Here is an 18,274-nt window from a genome sequence, read left to right as displayed (position 1 = left end):
TACTGAAGGTCAAACAACTGTGACTTTCACACGATACTCAAAACAAAAAATATGAAGGAAGACAGTAAGCTTTTTCATAAATGTTCAGATCTGGGCCACTTAGAAAAATAAAGTAATCCACACCATATCAGGTTCTGTTATGTAACACTACCATGGACACCAAACTGTACTGGAGAAGGAAACAGTGCAGCTGAAAATACAATGTCTCTGGTGAGACTTTAGGCAATTCTTCCTTTCGAGACATTAGTGATCTTGCCATGTTAATGTGCCTGTTGTCATTGGTGCAGTGTCAAGGACAAGGCCTTGTATTACTGGCAGTCCAATCTCACAGGAGAATAAAAACTAAAAATGCAACTCTGTAATTGTTACACCTTCATGTACAACATAAAAAGATACAGGAACAACACACCCCTTCTTTAGGGCTGGAAACAGTTTCTGCAGAGAGCGAGGAGTGAATAACCACAAAGCCTGGATTTACCACCACAAACCCCACTTCAGACATCAGTGTCTCCTATAGGGGAAGCACAAAACGTCTGACAGTTGCAACATCATAAGACAAATCTCATAGCAGCAAATATGTGCTTCAAGTCCAGGCTGCCAGAATTTGGAGCATGTTTAACAATAATGAAATGGTTTGGAATTGACATGGATCCTCAAGTCCATTACACTGTTCCCAGATGCATTATAGGGATTAAAAAAAAAAAAAAACAAACCCAAAACAAAACAAAAAACCACCAACCAAACAAAAAAACACCAAGAAAAAAAAACATTTAAGCCCTTTAAGACCATTTTGCTGCCTTGAAAGACCTTCAATAAGGGAGATTGCCCATGTGCTATGTGATTCCAGTGCTCAGGAAAATATTTTAAATGCTTTTGTACATCTATTTCTCTAGTGTAGGTCTAGCACATCTTATATATGAACAAAATTTTATCTTTCTTTTTCACATTTTACAAATACAGGAAATTTCTCTTTCCCAATTAAGTGTTCAATTCTTTTAAGCAGCACCAAACATTCCCAGTTGTCACTTCTTTCCAAGCTTTCAATCCTTCATGTCAATGTCTTTCAAGCCTTAAAATTAAACATCTTTTTTGCACCATGGTACCTCAAATCTGACAATATCTCCAACAAAGCCTTAGGTAGACCAAGTAGAACAGAACAGTTTTACACCACACTTATGTCAATAAGGTGTTCTTTTCATCTATTAACATGCCACAGCTGACTCACCTTAAGAGTCAAAAATTACCCAGCTCTTTTCTGAGAAACCAATTCTTAACTATTTAACAACTATTCTAGTAGTTCAGCCTTAATGCAGGACATTAATGCCCATTAATTAATTCAACTGCCCAAAGCTTCATTCTAGTCTTAGCTGGTGAATCAGCAGCATATCATTCTCTTCCCAAGGTTCAATTCCTAATTTAGGCAGGATGTTTTCACTAATAACCCAAACTAGGATGCATTTTTCAAGAAACTTTAACTGATACTATCTCAAAAGATAGCCTATTATTAAAATTATTAAACCATACCATAATTTTACTCGTCAGAATTTATCACATTGATGGTTTTTTCCAACCACAAGAATTATTACCACAGTAGAAAGAAAGTGTTTTATCAAACTGTCATCAACAACTATGACAGCTATTATTTGGCTCCTTTATCACTTTCAAGGAGCTACCAAAAAACTGTAGAATCATTCCCTGTACCTGTTAAACCTAAATCCTCCTCTCCTGCCTTGCTTTTTTTCCCTTTTTAGCATTTGTCCATCTGCCTTTTTGGGAACTTCATCCATCCTCCATGACTAAGGGCAACTGTGATGACTCTCAAATTGCCTCATTAAGCTCTCTGCACATGCAAACATGAAATACATTAAAACCAGCTAATTTCAAATCACCTCAGTAGACAAAAGGAGCCTTGCCTCTCCTTGCCTACCCTACTATCTACTGCTCCTTTTGCTCCTACTTCTGAGACGCCTCTCCCACCATACCTTGAGAAATGGACATTCTACAGCTCTAAACTCAGATTTAATGATGGCATACAGGTAAGCAGCACAATGTCCTTTTCCATGCTCTTCCATACACCCTAGCACTACCCCATTTCCTCCAAAGATGACAATTCATTAAGGTGACTATGATGACAGTGCAATTCTCTATGCAATTTCAGGTAATAGATTCCACAGAGACATACAATTCAAATTTTAATAACAATCTTGTGTCACCAAGATTCACAAAAAATCAAAGAAAATAATCTATTCCCAAATTGCAAATCAACTAGAATTTTAATTCCTCGGTGTTCAATTACTTACAAACCTGAAAAATACAGTATGCCTTGGCTGCTCAGTTTTTTCATGTAAAGATATTTTAATGGCTGTTCTTGGCAATATATAACTCTTGCTCCTGGCTTAGCTGACCTTTCATGGACTGGCCATTTTTTGCTCTCCAAAAGAATTCAAGTTTTAGATTTCCTCTATTGTTTCCTTTAAAGCATTCCTGATGTATTTCACACAAGCCTCAATATGATAGATTTGAAAAAAGCTACAATGAGCACAAGCTATTTTTTAAGTGTACAAACTCATTAGCACATCACACACTTACGATCTGCAGCTAAGTGAACCTTCTTACACAGTCCCAACAGCCCTGAAAAAAATTCACTCATTAAGGCATCCCAACCACTTTATCTTGCTGAGTAGTACAATTTCCCAAGCTTCCCTACAGGCTGCAGCACCAGTGCTTTGGCTGATCTCTCCCAGTGCTCCTCCTGAGCTCTACAATCATTTCATGAAAATGGATCAGCACTGCACACTGCCTTCAGTTACTGAGAAATTCACACACTTTTTCTAGGGCTGTCAGTTTCCAGGGCACACTTCGAACTAGGTTCACTTCCTTAGGAACAAATAATAGGTCTGATGTGAAAATATTCAATGAACATTGTAAGTTTAAACTGAGCAGGGAGATCTTGTTTTAGTGAAAAATGAATGCCAATGTGCATTTTCCTGATCAGTTTTCTCACCACTCGCTAGTGACAAGTGACTGCATATAGTTTTCAAAAACAAGTCCTTCCAGAACACAAATACAGAAGTAGCAGAGAACTTCTTATGATCAGACTGAAAAGGTTACTAATCAGAAAGACACAGCCGCAGATTTCCCAAATTATTAATGAAGTAATGACTAAAGAGTCATGAGTATGGATGAGTATAAGCATACTAAACCTGTCAGCGAGGTTCCAAAATCAAAGCATAAATCCAGTTTAATGGTCACTTAATGGTACATTTGACAAACGAGTTTATAAATTTTTGACTAAGCAAAATGCATACATGTTATTAAACATTTCAATAATTAAATCCCCTATGACTATTGATCTTAATAATGTACATTTTCTTTGAAAATTAATATTTTATAAAATGAAGGAAACTTAGAGAACGATGTCGAACTAAGTCTCAACAAGAAAAATAAAACCGATTTCCATATCCTACCTCTACACTGGGGCTAAGGCTGCTCGGCAATGTTTCTGATGTCACTGTTGTGCTTGGAAGGCTGGAAAAGTCCCAGGTATTCACAGGCTGTATTGGTTCAGATGGCTGAGAGTGATCAATGCATTTTGGATTGTCCAATAAGGTCACTTCATAAAATTCTTGAATATCTAAACATGTGGGGAAAAAAATGCAGTTAGGCTTGATAGTTACTCTAACAATCTGATTTTAACTACATCTTCCTCCTGCAAAACAAAAACAGCTTCCTCTGTCATGGGTAAATTCATAGTATCACCACAACCACATGAACCTCCCCCACTGCACACACAACTCACTCTCTGTGCCCCAGTCTCAGAGCCTCTGTGTCCCCACTCACTCTGGGCTTCTGCCACCAACCCCAGGAGCACAAGCTGCAGCAGAAACAGCAGAAGCACATGAATAGAACATGAAATGGGTGTCTATAACAACTGCAATCACCTCCAAAAACACACATATTAAAAAAAAACCAATCAGAAACAATACAGGCTAAGACAAGGGCAGAAAAATGAAGTTGTTCCATAAAGCTTTTAGTCTCTTATTCAAAGTAAAAATCTGCCAAACAAGAGCTGCAAACTCTTGATTTTTAATCACAGCAGCTTCATAGAAGACAAACATACAGACATAGTAAGCCAAAGGAAATAGGACCCTGCCATGAGTAAGGAATCTAAGCTGCAGGGTTTTGTAGCTTTCCAGAGTAAGTAACAGAGGCACAATAACCTTTATAGAGCCACCCCACAAAAGAAAGACCATACAACTAAAAGTTGTAACTACTGTTGCTGGCATTCCAGTCTTAGTGTTTTTATAGACTTTGCACTTCTGCTCTCTACCAGTTCAGAAAACTGAAATTCTCAAATTCCATTTGTATCTTCCTTCTGAGCGAGAGTCAAATTCCTACCAACAGCTTACATTAATTTTTAAAGTTATACTTGCTCTTAGCACTGCTGATTGGAAGAAATAGCAATGAGGGTTGCAGAAGACATTAAGTGACCTAGATATACAGGAGCAAAGCAGCCTAAGATACAAATTGCCTTTAAGTCTATCTTTCACATTAGCTCCCTCAGTTGCAAATTTGTCTCGTAGCTGCATTAACATCAATACATCAATCAAACACACCCAGTAAAGATTTTTTTTTTCCCCTCTGATAGAAAGTACTTTGTATATTGAAATAGGCAGTGGTTTAAGTGATTCTATAGCTGCAATCCACAGCAACCAAGCCAGGAAGATCACTACATTATTTATGGGAAGGGGTTATTTGTGCAACTGTTTTGCTACAGAAATCTAGGACACCGATTTTCAATTCTGCTACTATTCTTTTAAGTCTCTGCCAGTGGAGGTAGCCATTTATTGCTCCTGCAGAACAACTCTTTTCAAAAAGCACAGCATTTCCCATACCTCACCTCCACTTCTCTATGGAGAACACCACAATAGACTTGCTATTGAAAGATGGCAAGACATGTATGCACCACTTAATGAGGGGATTAGTTTCTGTTTATCCTGGACTTGCTCCAAATCCACAAAGTTTCTAGAAACTTGGTGTCTATATGATAATATCTACCTTCTTAAAAAAAAGTTTCCATTTTTACTATTCAGAATCCAAACATTAAGTATATACAAGTATAGGCAAGCAACCTATGAACCCTGAAGGCATTAGGTCCACAAGAATGAAAGTTGACAATTAGACTTTGATAAAACCAGAAACTTAAACCATACTAAATTAAACCTAAAAATTCCTCCTTGCCCACAGCTATATATCAGCTCACAAAATGATTTCATTACATCAACACACTTGAATATGCACTGAACATGTTAATGACGTATGGATGCATTAGCATATGAAAAGTTCTAACATTTTCCTAATTATTAGAAATAGCAGGGACTAAAATACTAGGCTTTAGTTGTATTCATGGTCAGATTCCCTCTTCAAGCTAGGATGTGCTGGTTTTATGTTACAGCACTTTTCTCCCATATTAATTCCAAGACAGATTATATCTCAAACTAAGTTACAGAAAACTGATTCAAACCAGGTATCACACAATAAAAGAAAACACAGATGGGGAACATTTTGAAAATAGAGGGGAAGATTAAAAGAACAGCTGAAACTTGAAAAACAGGAGCACTGTGTTTTAGGAATCCAAAGTGACAAAAAGTGATGAATGATAGGCAACACAGAAAACCATACTGGAATTTGGTCTGCCTACAAGTAAAACCACATTAAGCAGCCAAATCAGAAATATGTTTGACAGCAAAAAGAATAAAAGCCCATACAAAGTAAGTGACAGACCACCAGTTCTGCAATGGAGGACTCTTACAAAAAAGAAAGTTATATTTCTTAGCCTATTAGTAGTGTGATAAACTAAGCAATGGTGATAAACTGGGGATTTTTAACTCTAAAAGAAATTTGCTGGTGTATTGTTCACCCCCTTCTCATATTCTCCACTCATCTTAGTTTTGTTCTTTGAACAGGCTTGTTCACCAGTAACATGATACACCAGAAGCTAAAACTGCTCACTCTTAAAGCAAACACGAGTTATCTGCCAAATACAAACTGAAATCCAAATTGACTTCACAAAGGAGATCGAGCTTCACTAAAAACCACAACACAGTAATTAAAAGAACAGCAGAACTGCAGAAACAAATTCTTTTCTTTCCTAAAGTATATTTGAGGTCACTTCAAAAGACTACAATTCTGCCTAAAGAAGCTGCCTCCAAGGACAAGGATTCCAACCAGCAACATGACACTATTCCTTCAGAACAATTTCTTCCCTGCTCCTTAGAAATCAAACATAAAGCCTCTGCTTACCACTTGTACAGGTATGTGCAGTGTCTGCTACTGTTTGCTATATATTCAATGGGGAGTACATTGTAGTCAGGACAACTTAAGATCAGTGCATGTTCTAAAAAAAAACTCATTGTCAAGCAAAGCCAAGCCTTTCCTACAAAAAGGAATATTTAAGTTTAGTATAGTCAGCTGGGAAAATTAAGCTGAGCAGAATTATCTTCTGCATCCACTTTTGCGTCAACCTTTTGATAACTGTAACTTTGCATGTGAAAGATGGGGTACCTATAACAGCATTTTCTTAAGGAAATGGTGTAACCCTATATTCAAGGTGTTGCCATTGCTCATAACAGGCCATGGGCCTTGAGTTAAGTGAATATCCAGGCCTCTGCACTTGTCCTGGCCTGCCCAGAGGTTTGTTTTAGCTTGTCCAACTCTACCACCAACTATCTAGAGACCATGTGACTCATCTACCTTGCACAGCTTTTACTTAGCTTCAGACAACTGTGTGAGCTAACATCTATTCCTATAAATAATTTTTTATATAATACACACAGCTTATACATAAATAAATATCTGTTACATATATTCCATAAATAGAATACATAAATATATGTGAAATCATTCTGTGTTACATCACACAATTGTCCAAAGCCAACTAAAAGCTGTACATAAATATAAGTACATGCACAGACACAGACTGAATTCACAAATTTACATTTGTGTGTGTGTGCAACAGCTAACACATACCAGTAAAAAGGGGTTATTCTGTAGGAATTAAATACCTATGACCCCCTGACAAAAAGCTGCATAGAGGAGCAAAGGCAAAGCATGACAGCAGAGGCCTTGAAAACAAAGACACAGGATGGTATCAGAGGCCTCAAGCCTATAAACAACTCTGCAACTGCTAATTACTGGTCAAAGGAAGCCAACCTTGGGAGCTGGGCGAAAAGAAGTTCAGGGTTAACAGAACAAAAAAGATCCAGCAGATATAAAATACACAGTATATACAAGAAGTTCAAATGCAACTGCAAAGTAGAGAAGAAAGAGTGAAGCATAGAATATGTCAGCAAACAACAATAACCTCAACAAAACATAACAGTGAGGAGAAAGAAACAGTAACACTGCACATCTCCATGGGATAGACTCCCTTTATTCGGTCTCCCATTCCCTGCTCTTCTCTGACCATACTTTAATATGTTCTGGTTTTCAAACATCAAGCAACTCCCTGTAAGTCTTTCCATTATGTTGGTTTCAGCCTTCTGATATTGAAACTTTGTATTGTGGTATAGAGGGAAACAAATTTCACTGGCATTTACTATTTATCTACCTGAAACAAGGTTGCAATGGAGATTAGTGTGGGTCTCAAAGTAACAAGCAATAGCGCAAGAGGAAACGACTTCAAGTGGCACCAGGGGAGGTTTAGACAGGAAATTAGGAAAACGTCTTCTCTGAAAGGGTTGCCAAGCATTGGAACAGGCTGTTTGTCCAGCGGAATGGTTGAGTCCCTAGACGTGTTTAAAAGACTTGTAGATGTGGTGCTTAGAGATATGGTTCAGTGGTGGACTTGGCAGGGCTGTGTTAAAGGTTGGACTCAATGATCACAAAGGTCCTTTGCACCTTAAATGATTCTGTGGTTTGTTTGTTTGTTTTTTTTAATTGAAAGCATTCCTCTAATGATCACAATAATCTACTGTTATAAGGCTTTGCATTGTTACACTTTAAGCATCTTGACCATTTGTGGGTTATAGATGTTTTTTCTTTAATAGATGCCAGGAAATTCCACACAAGCTTAGCATTTCATGAACTTAAACAGTTACACATTTACTACAACAGACTGCTCTGGACACTGTCCATGTAAACCAGCGAACTACATCATGCACTACACAAAGGTATAAACTGCTACCACAATATATGTGAATTTAATAATCATATTTGTGTATGCTGAATTAATTGTACCCCGTTTGAAGGTTTTCAGTTTTAATATAGTTAACAGCTTTGCGCATGAGCAAGAATTAATTTAGCAATATCATGCTTCTTTTCAGTTTGTTCATGTTTTAATAAACTCTAAATTCATGTTTTACATTCTAAAATGCAAAGGGGAAGGGTTTACCTACTGGCAGTTCTAATGCTGGTAAGCCTAATGCAGCCCAGGAGACTATTCCCCACCTTTGACCCAAGGCACTCTGATTGCTAACGTTCAACTTTGTCACCAGGACCCCCACACCCCTTCTTGTGACATTACTTCCAGCTGGGTGAAACACAGTATGTATTGGTACATAGGAATGCTCCTCCCCAAGTGCTGGGCTCTAAATTTCTACTTGTTCAACTCCATGAGGTTCCTGTCAGCCTATTTCCTCAGCTTGTTGAGGTCCTTCTGCATGGCAGCATGACCAGGATTTACGTGCTTCAGCTACATAGCTTATCCTGCACTGGCATTGACAGGTATTCCTTCCTGATACATCTTCAACAGCAGAACAATTTCAGCCAAAGCCAGGAAGTCAGCAAAACACTAGATAAATTTGCATCACCATACAGACTTTACCACACAAAGTTTTCAATACTAGCTTTGTTCAGGAGAACCTCTCAGAACCACCACCCTCCCTCAGACTTGCAAGCAACCAAGGAGCTTTTGAATTCCATCAGAAATTGACTTATTTCAGTTTAGTCCATGTGACCAATTCCCTCGCCATCTCTCATTGGTCTGCCTCTTCTCAGACATTTGTTCATCTAAATAGGGCACATGCAAATGCCTTGTTTATGATGTTATCCATATTTGAAAAAACAGGTTTGTTAAGAAGTTGACTACCTGAGTGTTGTCCAGGAAGAGGTGCCACCCCATTATAAATTAAGTACTTCTCTAAATCAAGGAGGGGAAGTAAAGACATCTCTATTCCTAGGGCTTCCTGCCAAAGCACCCAAAGCATTTGAGAACTTAAGTCTTAAAACTACTAGAAAAGAAAACAAAGGTCAACATGCTATTTCAGTTCAGAGCAATTTGAGATGTATGGTATCTGCCAAATTCTTAACAGCCCAACATAACAAATGTATAGATGAAAGAGAGTTATGATCACTGTCAGAACAGGCAAAAGAATCTGCCAACACTAGACTTTCATTCTTCAGCCATAAAGCAACTCCTATTAACTCCAAGGAAGGCTCAATCATGCATGCTTACTTCAGCTGCTACATCAAGCTAAGAATACCCATTAAACACAAGTAAACCACAACTTGAAAAGTGAATGATTAGTGATCAGCAAAAAGATACAAACACCAAGAAAAGCTTCATTTCCATTTACGAAGCCAATGATCAGAATTAAGTAAACATTCTCTTTGTGTATTTAATGGTTGTGTTGTCATGGTGTGTGTCTGATCAAAAATAAATATATGCATTTGTACTATGAGAAGTGAAAACCAGCCTCATCACAACCCCTGTAAACCCCCTTTCAGGCTTGGCTGTTTGGGGATCTATTTCTTCTTTAAAACTGCTGCACACTATCAAGACATCTTAAAAATTTAAGGAGCAACTTGTGGTGCAGCTTTCTCACTACACATGTGCTCTACAAGATCCTTTGCTGTGAGCTGCAGCATCCAGCTACTGATCCTCCAGCTATTCCACTTGTTTCAGTAACTGTGTCCTACCCTTTGAACATCCTTTCTGCATACACTTCTTTGCTTAATTCAAATTCCAGGAGATGTTATTTTCCACTTTTCACTTCCAGTTCCCATTAATTGGTGCTTAACTGAAAGTGTCCTCATCTAACCTCAGATCTAATTGTTTGCTTTTATTCCTCTAGCTGCTTTTTACACTCAAATTCAACTCCTTGCCAGCCTGACCACTTACACTTTCCAAACTATTCATTCATATTTTCCTCTTTGCTTACTAATCCCTCCTTCACCATATCTTCACAGAATCAATTAGGTTGGTAAAAAGAACTCTGAGGTCGAGTCCAGCCTATGACCTAACACCACCATGTCAGCTCCACCAAGTGTCACATCCAGTCTTTCCTTACAAAAGTGCTTCATATTGTCTCTATCCAACTTTCCTTCAGAAACCCACATGGTTACCTATGTACAGAAAAGGTAGGAAAAACTGAAACACACATGAAAATTGACACAACAATATTCTGCTGTCTAAACTTGCTGATTTACTATCACCTCGTGCACACTTAGTCATCACCCTAAGCCTAAAAAATCCCCCAAGAACCTCCAAACACTCCCCCGCAACAAACAACAAATATCCAAACTAAAAATTAACTCCCAGCTATCCACCCTCCCTCCACCAGTTGCAAAGGAGTTGCCACTACAGCAATGAAATTTTTTCTTAAAGGGATATATTTACTACTGTCTTCAGTGGCAACAAAAACCTTACTATTAAGTCTTATTTGTCGTATGGCCCCTAGATAATGTCCGTACAGGACTGATGAGGTTTCCCACCAGACAAATGCGTTCAAAAAGCCAAACTAGTTTTGAGATGAGTTCACTCAACCCTCCAAGCTGAGTTTTCATACAGTTGCATAGCTTTGCTTAGATGAGAGCACAAGCATTGCTTTTCTCTACCCACAGAGAGCTCAGGCTCCAAGGTAATTATGTGACAGCAGTGGCAACACAATGCTGGGTGTGCCACAGAGTAGCATCTCCTCCAGCGCTAACACTTGTATGTTTCCTGAAGCCAAATTTTAACACAAGTTTCTAAAAACCATTTAAAATTGCGGTGCTTTTATAATTTGCCCACAAGTTCTCCTTGCTGCTCCTCTGTCTTCGGCTGATCTTTTAATTTCAAGACAAAATAAGTCAAAGTTTTGAGATTTGCACATGACAAGATTCCTATAAAAGCTTTACCAAACAGCTTTAGAGCCTCCCCTAACTTGGAGAAAGAACATATAGCTAAGGAGGTTATTCCAGTGTCAGCCCCACACCTTCTGCAGTCTCTTAACAATCTTGCAAATTTGGCCTAGTTATAATTCAGGAAGCCATCTGTGCAAGGAGACTCCTAGTCAGCTGCTGCAGTTCAGTTTCTTTGAAGATTCCTTCCCCCTGCACCAAAACAAGCTCCATCCGTCAAAACACAGGCAAACCAGATATACAGGGGAAACATGGCATTCCAGCTGCAGAGCTGGACAAGATGTTCTGTCCTTGCTGCTAGGACCACCATGGCAGCAGGAGTAAGAACAGGACAAATATTCTCTCCAATGCTTTCCCCCTTCCTCTACACTGTACCCAGCACTGAAGTAAATGTTGAGGGAGATTAGGAGCAAATCCAGGAATACAGACAGAAGCATGGGAAGAGATAGGCAGCACAACTAGGGAAATAAAGTGAAGCAAGGGCAAGACAGAAAGTAAACTTTCCCAGAACCTGGAAACTGCACCAATTACTCAACATTTCGACTGTCTTTTCAACCCCTGGATGAACAGCAGATTTATTGACAAGGTGTTGGTTTTTTTGGTTTTTTTTTTTTTTGGTCAGCAGACCCTTTCAATGGTAACCTTGGGAAGAGAATACTGCAATTGATATATTCTACAGTGCAGCTATTCAACACTGAATACACAGTCGGTGAAATACCACAAGGATAAACTTTTGCCACAATACTATTTATCTGCATACCAGTAGCTACTCAACTTACTACTTACTTGCTATTTTAGGCTACCAAAAGCAGCACCTAATCCCAAAAATTCAATACATCGCCCCGTCACACACACACACACACATGCAATACAGGGTGGAAAACACTTTAAAAAAGCAAGCTCTCAAACTGCACTACATACATACAAAATAGTATGTAATTTTTTTAAAAAGAGGGGCAATGAGACTATATCACTTAGTAAGTTCCTTGAAGAGGAAAACATGAAGCTCTTCCAAAGACTGGAGCATTCAGACAAACTGCATGGCAGAAACATACTAACAACGACTGAATTAACCTTCCAATCATCTGGACACCACTAAAATGTTTATCCTCCCTCCATCTGGATGAGAGTAATCAAGTACTTAACTACCTTTGTAAACTCAACCCTAAGTCAAATTTCTCTAAAACTAACCAACTTTGTTTATTCAAAGGAGGCCATAGCAAACACAACCACAGTACAGCCTTAGAAAACTTGTGCAGAAAGTCGATGAACACCTCAAAGTTGCAAGGATTATATTGCATGGATGCTTCAGCCTCAAATATGAGCAAAGCTATTGTATCACAGAAGATGCAGTCTGGGGGTAAAGTCACAAAAATGCAGCATGGACAAGATTTCAATGTGAAAATAACCTATTTAGCACCTGCAACAATTTCAGTACTATCCAATGTTACAGAAGATCCAATTCTCCCTAAACCTTCCTCTAATAAAAATGTAATAATAATAAACCCCAGCAATATTCACTGACTACCTAACAAGATCCTCAACTTATTGTCAAGAATTCCCTGATTCTTAATGTAAATATTATTCAACTGAGACTGAAAGAATGTGCACTAAGGCTTCAGCAACCTTTGAAAATGGGAAGGCCCAAGCTGATTCCAGAGTTAACTGCGTCATCACAGCATATGCTTTATTAATTATACTGCTGAAATAGAAGTGGATACTGAGGTTTCCCAAGAGCAAGTACTTTTGGTTTCAGGTCAGGAGAGGAGCTTGTGTTTAACTGTGCTTGATTTCACGTTAGCCAGCAAGTATAGGAAATATTCCCAAGGTGGCTAAGTGAGAAGGAGCAAGAAGAGCTCCAGAGCTGCCACACACAGCTCAAGCTGAGGCCACACATCAGGTAGCAGGAATGTGGTCAGTCCACCCCAAAGCAGACCAACTTGGAGGAGTGCTGACCCAATCCAGTCTACAGTCTAGGGTTGTTTTCCTAATTTAGTTCAGAAAGCCAATGTGGACAGAGATGAGAAATCTGCAGACTATGTTTTATATTCCTAGAATTTTCAGTTCCAATCACATTGCTGAAACACCTGAACAAAGAGTATACTTTATGAAATCATCAATCTTTTTCACAATTTTCAGAAACAGGACTTCCTTTTCTGGGGTGTAAAAATGTGTTAACAGCATTTGTAATATGTTCTGTTCAATTTATAAAGCTCATCCAAACTACACTTTCATGCATACTATGGGGAAGCTGTTCTTTGGTTTAGTAAGGCTTACCAAAGCAACTACATTTTTAAATTCAAAATTTCCTACTCTGGATGCTTAGTGCTAGGAAGAGCCAGTGCATAAGCACAATTCTCAAAGCCAGTCCTCATGCAAAAGGACTCTAAGTGAAACAATGAAATTTCTTACACATTTGAAATTCAACACATTGAACCTTCCCCAGTCAGATTTGCCATTTTATACTGAAAAGCCTGTATACACATAGGTACACAATTAAATACATATATCTATATATATGTAATACCCCACTTTAGGCAAGAAGAGTAGCACAGCCAACTGCATTGGCAGTGTATGTAGAGACTCTTCTGGAATTCCCTTTTTCTGACACCAGTGCACATGGAGTTAGTTATTGGCAGGAAAATGAATGCTTTTAAAGTAGCAAACTACCTCATGTTTCTAGCTATAGCTGCAATATTTTTGATTTTAGAAGTCTATTTTAATATGGTAAATCTCAGCACAACACGCTTTAAAAGCAGATTAATTAAAAATATAATGTGTATAAACAGAAGTCTGCTTCACATATTTTTCTCTCAGAAGTGTTAGTTTTGCATGCAAGTGTTTTTCGTCCTATATTTCTAAGAAGATAAATATATGTGTACCTTTTGAAGAACCTGGAGCTTCTGAAGAGGTAAAAGAGTGCCTAAGCTAAGAACAGAACTCACCCACAGAACTATTATTTCACTATTTGAAGAAAAATATCAAATACTTTACCAAAGTGAAAACAAGTCTACCCCATGGTTCTATATATGGATATTTTCCTTTGGTCTCCTAATAAATTGGCTCACCAATGATCAGAATATCAGTAACAAGCCATTTTAACTGAAAACATGAAATCAAAATCTAGAAAAGATAGCACACATTTCTGAGCCCGTACAAAAGGAAATTGACTAGAAACTGACACTATTCTCAAGTTGATTTTAATTACAGGCCCTTGGTATTCATTTAATTAAAGTACTAGGCATTATTACACATAGCTGGTTGAAGCAGTGGAAAATACCACATTCCAGAAGACAGAAAATATAAAAATGGGCTTTTTCACAGACTGTTTTAAGGTCATATTTGGTTACCAGTTTTGTTACAGATTTGAAGTTCTTACAGTTACCTCACTAAAAATGTAACACTGTTGCAATGTCGATGTGGTGACACTGTTCTTCACACTGACTAGTTACTGGTCTAATTCAACTAATTTAAAGCCCTAATTCAAGAACAAGGTCAAGCTTGTAGATTGCTGAAGTAAAATTTTATTGAGAATACTAAAAGGAGAGGACAACATAAAAAAAGGCTCAAATGAAAAATTAATCCTACTTAGTTGTCAGCATCCAAATAGAAATTATGAAAAAAACCCCTTTCATTTCTAAAACATCTTTAGTTTCTAAAACCTTTTAATATCTAAAAACATTAAACACTGTTAAAATCTGTGGTTTTCAGGAATATTTAATTTCCTCCATTATAAGCCCAAAGATGTATTTCTGTGCATAATGCTATTTATTGCTTGAAAGAACAGCATTTGATTACCAAGTCAAAAATTATACTAAAAAAAATACATGAAGTTGACAGCAGATCCTGACTACAACCTTCACAAATCTACCAACTATGGGCAGGCAACTCTTGGATATAGTGCAGTAACTTGGCAGAAAAAGCATAAAATAAATGGGTGAAGTTTGGTGGGGATTTTTTTAGTATTGTTTTATTAAAAAAAAAAAAAAAACCACCCAAACCAGAAACTATAAGTAGCACAATTTCTGGAAGAAGTATCTATAAGAGAAATAACTTGGTATAGTTGAGCCAGAAACTTGCTGCCAGAACAGCACTGGCTATTTCAGTTGGGAACACATCACAACATCTATAAAAGGCATACTTTAAATTCAGCCATAAAGCAATGAGCAATGGAGTATTCCAGGTAAGCCTAACCCCCAGCACAACCGAGTGCTTCATCCAACCTGCTCTTCATGGAAACAAGACAGGCAGGAGCAGCCTCAAGGTCCTGCCAGGAACTGCAGCCATCCTCTAGATCACAGCTTTTCCAGAGAGTCTCCCCACTCTTAAACCCCATCATGCAGCAATCACACCATAAAAGAAGGGATTTCCAGGAAAACAATAGCCAGGAGCAGCCTGCCAGGAACAACAACCCCCCTGAGGTACTTCCACAGAAAGGAACAGGGTAAAGGAGAAAGACCCAAGCTGACAGCATAAATTGCTTGGCAAGGACCAGCCTTCTGCCAGATGGTTTTGGGAACACAAGTATGCAATCTAATAAACAATCATACAGGGACCCAGGACATGCAAAGCTAATGCAACATGCCCAAGAAGCACCTGCTGTGCACACACAGATGAACTGAATTCAACTACAACTATGGTCCTGTGGTTGCAATGTGCAGCTTCTTACAAGTCCAGAAAACAGCCCACACAGCCCACCCAGGCAACACCACACTGCTGTTTTCTGCTCTTGCAGAACAAAGCCAGCACACATGAGGCTGCCTGCCCTTTCAAGTTTACTACTACCACTAGGTGTACAGTTATAAACCATGAAGCTTCATATGTGGATATACGAACTAACTACATCGTGCAGGTTTGAGTATCAAAGGCTAATTGATTGGTATCTTTTTCAATGCAAGGGAGAAAACAGAGTACTGCATGGACCTTCAAGAGTTTTAAAATAAAAAGCCCTCCCACATACACACACCCAGAATAAAAAAAATGGCAGTCAACATTGAAATTTTCTGAAGGAAAATAAAAACGTGCAGATGCTGTACATTAAACATTTGACACAAGACTTCAACATTCGGATCTGCCAATCAGTGAATCCTGTTCACACATGTCTCACAAGGATTATGTTTAGCTCTTCATCATGGAGTTGATTAGCATCAACTGTGTAGTGAAGAGAAATGCAGAGTTCCTAAAAGGAAAATATTCCTGTAACTGACCTATTTTCACAATTACCCTTCATGAACTTGCATGGTAAGAAAAAAACCCAGCACAATTACCGTCTTCTGAAAATCTGCACAAGACAAAATAAATGCTCCAGAGGGAAGCATTCAGCAGCAATGTATGTTTATGTTTTGCCTGTCCCTGTGCTTTCAGCACAACACAGATTCGAAGAGGCTGCAGCCCTGTGAAGGAAGATGTGCATCCCTAGGACAGTAACCATGAAGTAAGTAACAAATATAGCTACAATGTTTGTCATTAGCCCAATTCAGACACTGGTTACTGTTAAAAGACAAGGATGCAGAACCAACTTTATTCTTGAGGGTAAACTAATATTAGCTGTCATACAGATAGTGACAATCAATCAAGAAGAAACCACTTCTCATTGCTTTCCTGCAGAAGTTTCCAAATAAAGATGGGATTCTGCAAGTTCTATTTACGCTCTGGCTTTTTTTCCAAACAGACAGGCAGGAAATTCAAAATTACATGCAAGTGCTTCTAAGAACTTATGGGAACCTTTTAAGTGAAGCACTATAAGGACTGTAAACTGAGAATTAGTAGTGCTTTCACTACACTTTAATATGCAAGAAAGGAGAAGAGATGACTGTAGTACTCCCTGAAGCATTAAAGGTTTCTTCTTGTTTACTTTATGTTAAATTTGCACTTCAGTTATACACTCTGTGATGTTTTTAGACACTCTTCAGCAAGAATTGCCTGATTCCTTAGATTAAAAACATTGCAATTCATTCACTAACCTTTTACAAAAATACCCCACCCGCCTTAGAAATTCTTCAGGTGAACAAAGATGCATAGAAAAACCATCTAAAGAAATCTAGGATAACATGTCACAGAATTAAAAACTATTCCACAGTTTTAAGCAGTTCGGACCAGTTAAAAGCCTCAAATGAAGAAAGTACGTGTAACAAGTGAACTGTTGATATGTAACAACACGTGTGTTACTATGCAAAACAAAAACACAACAAGAAGCACATGGCTTCTAACTTAAGGGCAAAACACCTTTTGCTCTTAATACCACAAGTGACAGCATCAGCAAGAACAGACCGGATTGCGCACAAACTGAAAGAAGTCAGCCCTTACCTATCAACGCCTGGAAAAGGTTGCTTTGGAAGATGCTGATGACACGCTCGATGGAGTTCCGCAGCTGCCGGTCCTCCGCCTGGCTCAGCTTGGAGCGGTATTCCTCCAGGAGGCGCAGGGCTCGCTGGGTATCTGCAAGCGGAGACCAGACACACGGCTGACCGGGCGCACCGGGCAGGAGCACCGGGCATGCAACAAGCCCCCGCGGCCAGGACCGCCCCAGCCCGGCGGGCAGCTCTTTGTTCGCGGCCGGCAGAGCGCGGGCGGGACGGTGCTCTCGGCGCGCTGCACCGCCCGCAGCCCGGCGGCTCCCGCCAGCCGCCCCCCCCGCCCGTCCCGCCGCGGCGGCAGCTGTCAGCCGGCGGCTCCGGCGGCCCCGGGGCGCGGCGCTCACCTTGCTTCCTGACGGGCATCGCGCCCCGCGCCCCCCGCCCGGGGCTGTCCCGCCGCTCCGCCGCGCGAACTCGGAGCGCGGCCCGGGGCGGCGCGGGGGGCGGCGCCCCCTGCCGGCCGGGCGCGGGGGGGCGGCGGCCGCCCCGCCGGACAGACCCCGCCGCCCGGCGAGCGAGCGGCTCCGCGCGGGGCTCCCGCCGCGCCGCCTCGGCGCCACACGGGGCGAGCCGGGCCGGGCCGGGCCGGAGCGGGCCGGGCGGGACAGCGCGGTGCAGGCGGCGCGGCGGGCCGGGGCCGGGACGGGCAGGGCTGGGGCGCTCCCGCCGCCTCCCGCCCGCACCGCTCGGAAATTCCAAACTTTCCAGCCAAAATGGCGGCCTGGAGGCTGGGGGAGCGCGCCCCCCCCACGTGACCGGGCCCGGCGGGCGCCCAATCAGGGCCCGGCGCGGGGCCG

The 18,274-nt window shown here is 40.2% G+C and overlaps 1 protein-coding gene across 9 annotated transcripts in view; it reads right to left on the bottom strand.

The window, feature by feature from the left end:
- The window catches only part of DLG1 (discs large MAGUK scaffold protein 1), a 143,804-nt gene extending 125,805 nt beyond the window's left edge, over positions 1-17,999 (bottom strand). For 5 of the 9 annotated variants that reach the window (XM_085069462.1, XM_085069463.1, XM_085069465.1 and 2 more), the window contains exons 1-3: positions 17,822-17,999; positions 17,428-17,559; positions 3,468-3,634 (exon numbers count right to left, since the gene is read on the bottom strand). In XM_085069462.1, the coding sequence (XP_084925588.1) occupies positions 3,468-3,634; positions 17,428-17,559; positions 17,822-17,840 (318 nt within the window). In that variant the 5' untranslated portion in view covers positions 17,841-17,999. The remainder of the gene's footprint in view (positions 1-3,467; positions 3,635-17,427; positions 17,560-17,821) is intronic. The other 4 variants (XM_085069464.1, XM_085069467.1, XM_085069468.1 and 1 more) reach the window with 1 other exon arrangement.
- Between the last annotated feature and the right edge of the window lie 275 nt (positions 18,000-18,274).

The sequence above is a fragment of the Lichenostomus cassidix genome, chromosome 9 (genome assembly GCF_008360975.1).
Source record: "Lichenostomus cassidix isolate B80296 chromosome 9, HeHo_3.0, whole genome shotgun sequence".
NCBI lineage: Eukaryota > Metazoa > Chordata > Aves > Passeriformes > Meliphagidae > Lichenostomus > Lichenostomus cassidix.
Note: the sequence above shows the minus strand (reverse complement) of the source record. Positions and strands in the feature narration are given on the sequence as shown.